The sequence below is a fragment of the Dipodomys ordii genome, unplaced genomic scaffold (assembly GCF_000151885.1).
Source record: "Dipodomys ordii isolate 6190 unplaced genomic scaffold, Dord_2.0 Scaffold22, whole genome shotgun sequence".
In the NCBI taxonomy this organism is placed as follows: Eukaryota; Metazoa; Chordata; class Mammalia; order Rodentia; family Heteromyidae; genus Dipodomys; species Dipodomys ordii.
This window is the reverse complement of record NW_012267238.1, coordinates 686155-693283: the sequence shown is the minus strand read 5'-3', so window position 1 is coordinate 693283 and position 7129 is coordinate 686155. Positions and strand designations below refer to the sequence as shown.

Here is a 7129-nt window from a genome sequence, read left to right as displayed (position 1 = left end):
CTACCTATGTCTTAGTGCTGAAGACAGGACCAGATAAAGATGTTGTGCATTATCTACTATATCCTTTTGCTTCTTATGTCTAAATCCCCTCACTCAACCAGATATTTTAAAAATTAAAATAAGGAAAATGAACAGATATAGACATGCTCATAAAGCTCTCTTTTTGGCAATCTACTGTGTGAAAAACATAAAAATAATACACTTAATGTGCATGAGAATCTCATTTTCTGACTTGGCCTCATTCAAGTGTGAATTGAAATGCAGGAAGAAACTTTGATGCTGTTCATACCAAGATTTGTGAGTGAAACCAAATAATTTTACTATATAGATCTATGCATGATTTTCTCTGATGATAAAAGGCAGTGTAGGATAAATGTGAGGTGAAGAATTTAGGAATGGAGGTTATTTGAGCACTTCCTCTGAATGCCCAATTGTTTTCAAACATTTCACCCATTTCACCTTTTTTTCTTCTGTCAGGAACTGATAATACATTCATAAATCTGCATATGGAAGGGTGAAACAACTTGCTGAAGTTCCAATAGCCATAGAGTTTGACTCACACAGATTGCCTTATGAACAATTTGATACTTTATAGAATAAATGATCAGGAAAACCTTAGTGAACCTTATTTAATATGTGTGTGTATATACACATGTTTAATAATCAGGTTTATAATTATTTTTAGGGAATCTGTTAGAGAACTTATGTTACTACTTGAGTATGTTTGCTGGAATCCTCTCAGAGCTTTGTACTAAGGTTCAAATTGTCTCCCATTTCATTTAATTGCTAACTTTTACTTTTCCCCAGCTTATTTCTTTTAGTAGGATTTTAGCAACATTACAATCTTCTAATCACAGAGCAGGCCCCTGCCTAGTGACAGCACCAGTTCTCAGACCTTTTTTAGTACATCAAAATTATCTCAAGAGATTGTTGAAGCATCAAAACTCTTTCTAGGATGTCCAACTCTTTGGCCCAGGACATCTTGATTTATGAGGGGTTTAGTGGGAATGAAATTACATTTCATATACATGAAATTACATTTCATGTATAATGTGTCATTAGTCTCATGCTACAACTTTAAAGCTAATAGATATATTTCATTGGAACAATAAAGAATTAAAGAATTGGTCCTCCCACAAAAAAAGCAAAAAAGAAAAGAAAGAATTGGTTTCTGCTGTCTTAAGTGATTCTGATGGTCTGAATTTTCTTTTGTTAAATTTCACCTCCTCACCAAGCTATTTCCTGAACTTTTGGTCTAAGGTGGTTCTTTTCCTTTCCTAATTGTTCTATTTTCTCAACACGTTTGAAATAGAATTGACTCTGATTCTTCATTATTGGGACCTTCCTGTTGATCATAACTGCAATCCTTTCATCTGAAACAGTACCTAGGGAAATTTAATAAATGAAAATGAATATGTGCGTTACTCTGATATAGAGATACTGAGATACATTACAACAGGAAAATCAGAAATGTTCATCATTCAGCAAATAAAAAAATTAGAAGTTCCATGGAAATTTTAGTTTAATTTAATTAAAAAATGTGAATATCTGGGATCCTGTTAATTAGCAGGTGGTATTGATCCTCAGCTATAGGCCTCAAGATTGAGGAAACAAAACATGAAGTTAGCCAGAATTAACTCCACCCATTAATTATCTCCATCCTCTGATGGTCCAAACAACAAAGTTGCAGACTTGAATTTTTTTTAAAAAAAAATGTTTGTTTTTAAAGTGGGAAAAGTGGTCTGTCAACACCTAGGGCTTTAAAACTTTGAAGTGACACTTCTATAACTATTTGATAAAAATAAGTAAAATATTAGAGTGATGAATTGAACTTGTACAGTTTTTATTTACAATAGTAAAAGAAACAGAATTTATTATGTGTTCTAACTTTTCAAAGGGGGGATTTTACTGATCATATATCTTAAGCACAGGACAAGACAGAAGTGGTGCTAGGACTAAGAGAGAGTTATTGTCCTCTGAGAAAAACAAACATCAAACTTTTTCTTAATTCTAAACATTTGATTAAGGATAATCCCTCAAATTTAAGTTGTCGCTGTTTGGTTTTCAGTAATGGTAATGACTCACACACAAGAAATAAAGCAGACAAAAGTTCAAGAGAATGCAGGGAAAATACAAAAATATTCACAGATTATAGTTTAGCTCTGGAAACTTGTTCGACATGGGTCTATTTTTACCTGGGTGAATAAAGGCTATTTTCTACTTTTCCTCTGCTTATTGGTGAAATATTGAATAGTGACAGATACGTTTTAAGATAACTGTTCAGTGTTCTGGAAGTTAAGAATCATTCGACTGAAGTAATGGCCCTCATAAATATAGCCATTTAGAAAATGAAACATATTTAGATAAAAGCTTTTGCTATTTCACAGTTTAATTACAATGTATAATAGTTTTGTGTTATATGTCCATATAAATGCGTGGATTGGATAAGGAGTATTGATTTGTTTTACATTGGTTTAATTATAAAAGAAACTGGCCTTAAAGTGTTCATACACACTGAATTAGAGAAATTCATATTAAAAAGACAGTTGAAGAAATTAATAGGGAGGATGCCCACATCTGATATATACTAACTTTGATGGCAAGTAAGTGCATTCCCTAGCATTTATCATGAAGAAATGAAACAACATTGCTTAAGTCCATTCCATTATTTTGGGATTAACATCATTGTGTAGTTCCTGAGCCAGGTTTACTACCTGTGGAAGAGTTCTTCTAACAATGAAAATGGCCTTTCATTTATGAACTATTGGATAAATTATAAACCCGTGTTTGTCAGAGAAACATTGGAGGCAATCATTGAAAGATCTGGGTTTATAGGTGTTCTGAACCAGCAGTCTATTTGCATCTAGGGGCCCTGATTGAACTTCCTCCTGGACATCTGCCTCTGGTTCATCATGTCGGACTCCAACCACACCAGCCCCTCTTTCTTCCTGACAGGCCTTCCGGGCCTTGAGGCTGCGCACATATGGCTCTCCATACCTCTGTGTGCCATGTACATCGCCTCTCTGGCTGGGAACAGCCTCATTTTGTGGGTGGTCAAGTCAGAGCCCTCCCTACACCAGCCCATGTACTACTTCCTTTCCATGCTGGCAGTTACTGACCTGGGCCTGTCTGCCTCCACCCTGCCCACCATGTTCACCATCTACATGCTGGGGCTCAGGGAGGTGGCACTGGACATGTGCCTGCTCCAGCTCTTCTTCATCCACACCTTCTCCATCATGGAGTCCTCTGTACTGCTGACCATGGCTTTTGATCGTTTTGTGGCCATCAGCAGCCCCCTGCGCTATAGCACCATCCTCACAAATCCTCGGATTGCCAGCTTGGGCCTGGCTATCATTGTGCGCAGTGTTGGTCTCCACATTCCAGCCCCGATCATGCTGAAGAAATTACCCTACTGCCAGAAGCGCCTGCTGTCTCATTCCTACTGCCTGCACCCGGATGTCATGAAGCTGGCCTGTGCGGACACTCGCATCAACAGTGCCTATGGCCTTTTTGTAGTTCTCTCTACTCTGGGTATCGACTCGGTGCTCATTGTTTTCTCCTACGGGCTAATTCTCCAGACAGTGCTCTCCATTGCGTCCAAGGCTGAGCGTCTGAAAGCCCTCAACACCTGTGTGTCCCATATCTGTTCTGTGCTACTCTTTTATACGCCTATGATTGGCTTGTCTATGATCCACCGATTTGGGAAGTGGGCTTCGCCCTGCAGCCGTGTCTTGCTGTCCTACCTGCACTTTCTTACACCGCCGGTGCTCAACCCCGTGGTTTATACCATCAAGACCAAGCAGATTCGTTTGCGGATACTGCGTATCTTCCGCTCAGGCAGGGGGGGCATTGAAGATACCCACGGTCATTAAAGATCATTACAGGAACAAAAAAATGACATTTGTTATATTTGTTTAATGAGACATTAAACTGAGATTTACATATCAAGGTGAACAAATAGAAAGAGATCGTATTTATCTATATCTTTTACAGGAAATCGTATCTCTGGGGGAAAAAATGCACACTCCACTTAACTTATATTTTCGCTAAACAGTGTATAATTGAGCATAAGTATTAGAAATAAATTAGAAATCGCCAGTAGAAATAAAAATGTCCAAGAATATTAGCTTAAGTTTTGAGAAATGATACATATTAATTACGACCTAAGAAGGGAATTGCTATTACTAATGGAAAAATGGCTAATGACAACTTTAGGAATTCACGAATGCATAAATATAATAATAGGATACTGTTTTAGAGCCTAAGGAGAACAATATCCTGGCAAAATAGATAATGAACAGATTTGGAACATAGTGATGGAGAAATCTAGAAAATTCCCCAGTCAAGAATTTTATGAGGACTGTCATGATGGAATTTTTTTTTTTGTCTTTTCTTTTTTGGTACTGGGGATCGAACCCAGGACGTTGCGCTTGCTAGCAAACGCTTTGCCACTGAGCTACATCCCAGCCCATGATGGAATTTTTTATATATGGTGCAGACTGGGTTAATATTGCTGATGAATGAGTGGCTGAATAGCTTGCACATTGGAGGAAAAATCTGTAAGAGACAAAGGATGCTGTTCCCCAGGTGTTCAAGTCATGTCAATGATGACTGTTGCAACAATAAGATGTACAAGCAGGAATCGTAAGGGGAAACAAAGGAGGAGGCAACAATGCTTGATAAGAAATGTACTCATTACCTTGCTCATGTAATTGTAACCCCTCTGTACAGTATTTTCACAACAAAAAACTTATTTTAAAAAATATTGACTGTTTAATACCAAAAGGAGAACATTTTGGATGTTGCTGCTTTCATCTCTTCTCCAGCAGAAAATTCAAAGTTGTATGGCTATTCAAATCTGGAACTTCTTGTTTCTTTGTCTGTAGTTAGAATTTCTTTTTAAAAATCATAGTAATAAAGTCAGGTGCCAGTGGCTCATGCCTGTAAACCTAGCTACTAAGGAGGCTGAGATCTGAGGATCACGGTTCAAAGCCAGCACAGGCAGGAAAGTCCCTGAGACTCTTATCTCCAATAAACCACCAGAAAACAAGGAATGGTGCTTTGGCTCAAGTGGCAGAGTGCTCACCTTGAGCCAAAGAGCTGAGGGACAGCATCCACGCCCAGAGTTGAAGCCCCGTGACCGACAAAACAAAATCATAATAATAAAAACATTTTCAAACATATTCTGTGAAGGGTCTACTTCCTTTTAAAATCTCTCATCAGTTTGGACTATAATCGGTTACTCAAAATATGACTTAAAATATGAGACCTTTTTAACTGTACCCTTCACAATAAACTACTTCTATGTGTGCACTTCAAAACATGTTCAGACTTTGCTTTCTTTGCTTATATAGATCATGTGAGAAATTTCAGTTTGGCTGCAATATGGTCTGCAAATATTAAATGAACAGATAGCCCTCATCATTGGGAAACAAAATTATTCTACAAAGGTGTAGCTCAACTAAAAGAAAGCATGAGCGAAACCGGAGCATAAAGTCCTTTACTCATTGCCATTCACTGGCATGTCATTAAACACTATAGTAAGTAGCGTAACTGAAGTTGATGATGATAAAATCAGATACAATCAAATACAATGTTCTTTGAGTAACATGTTCTAGAGATACATCCTTTGTTTAACTTGTCTGAAAGCAAAGTTGTTAGTTAAATAAATCAAAAGTCACGAATAGCACCAATAGTGCTAAGTCACTACAGAAAAACTCCACTTGCTGAATATGTATATTCTTGGTCTCAATTAGGTTTTGAAATTTGCTGATACATAATAATTAATTGTATGTATACATATCATGTAGTTTTTAAATTTATGTATACAATATAATTTTAAATTTTGGTAATGAAATTGCTAGTTAATACATTCACCTTTATTTATTTTTTATTTTTCATGAACAGAGATGTTACAGTTACATAAGTAATGAATACATTTCTTTTTAAGCACTGTTACTCCTCCCTTATTTTCTCCTGCTTACCACTCCTTACTCCCCTCCCCACCAAGTTGTATGATTCATTTCCCACACAGTGTCTAGTAAGTATCATTGTTGCATTAGTGCATCCTGTGCCCTGTTGTTTCTGTGATTCGTTTTCCCTTCCATGGATCAGATAAACTTATATACAAGACAAAGGGTACAGAAAACTAAAACAGAAAGAAAAATTCAAATAACTGTAAATAGGTCATAAAGAGAACCTATTGTTTCCAATTCTCAGAGTTCATTTTGATATGCTTCAATATGTACGGTCCTATGCACTTAGCATAGGATCCCTTGCTAAAAATGCCATAGATATATTCTAGTTATTACAAATGAGGGAAACAATGCAACCTCTATTTCTTTGGGCCTGGCTTGTTTCACCTAATATAATATTTCCAGGTCTTTCCATTTTCTTACTAATGTGGCATTGTCATTCTCTTTGACGGAAGCATAGAATTGCATTGTGTATAGATACCACATCTTCTTGATCCATTGATCTGCTGAGGGCTATCTGGGTTGGTTCCATATCTTGGCTATGGTAAATAATGCTTCAAAAACATTTATCTTTAATAATTATCTTTTTTGCAGTAAGAACATTCCAGATATTCTCTTGTAGGTATTCTGAAATACAGAACTTATAATTGTTGACTATATTCAGCTTATTGGGCAATAGAATACCTGAGCTCTTGCTTGTTGTTTGACTTTGACCTTATGCTCAGGGGCATTACTCTTTTCCCTCACTTCTGCTGTTTCCAGGCTCTGGTAACCGCTGTTTTCTCAACTTCTATGAGATCAGTTCCTATCAGATCAAATTAGGTCTTTTTCTGATTTTAATGAGTAATTGGATGGTGGCATATATTACTGACACTAAAATAAAGATGGTTGAGGTGCTGGATGTGTTTCTATATGTTTAATGTACAAATTCTGGAATCAGTTAAACTGTTCTATACTATGTTTCTAATATAAGCTGCTGAATTCAGGAAAGACATAAAAACATCAAGTGTAGATTTGTCAAAGGATTACATAGATGATAGCTACAACAATGATATGAATTTTAGTTGCCAAAATTTGGAAAACAGGCAAGAAATAAATAATTCAAGCTTAAGGTATAAGGAGAATCACCTACACAATAACAATAAACTTTTTTT

General features: G+C 36.5%; 1 protein-coding gene across 1 annotated transcript; it reads left to right on the top strand.

Annotated features, from left to right (window-relative positions):
* The first annotated feature begins 2912 nt into the window (after positions 1-2912).
* LOC105983896 (olfactory receptor 51G2-like) lies at positions 2913-3872 on the top strand. Its single transcript, XM_013013928.1, has one exon. The coding sequence runs from the start codon at positions 2913-2915 to the stop codon at positions 3870-3872; it is 960 nt and encodes a 319-aa protein (XP_012869382.1).
* The last annotated feature ends 3257 nt before the right edge of the window (positions 3873-7129 follow it).

Excerpts from the sequence above, each read along its gene's own strand:
- LOC105983896 (XM_013013928.1), top strand. The coding sequence starts at position 2,913 with ATGTCGGACTCCAACCACACCAGCCCCTCTTTCTTCCTGACAGGCCTT.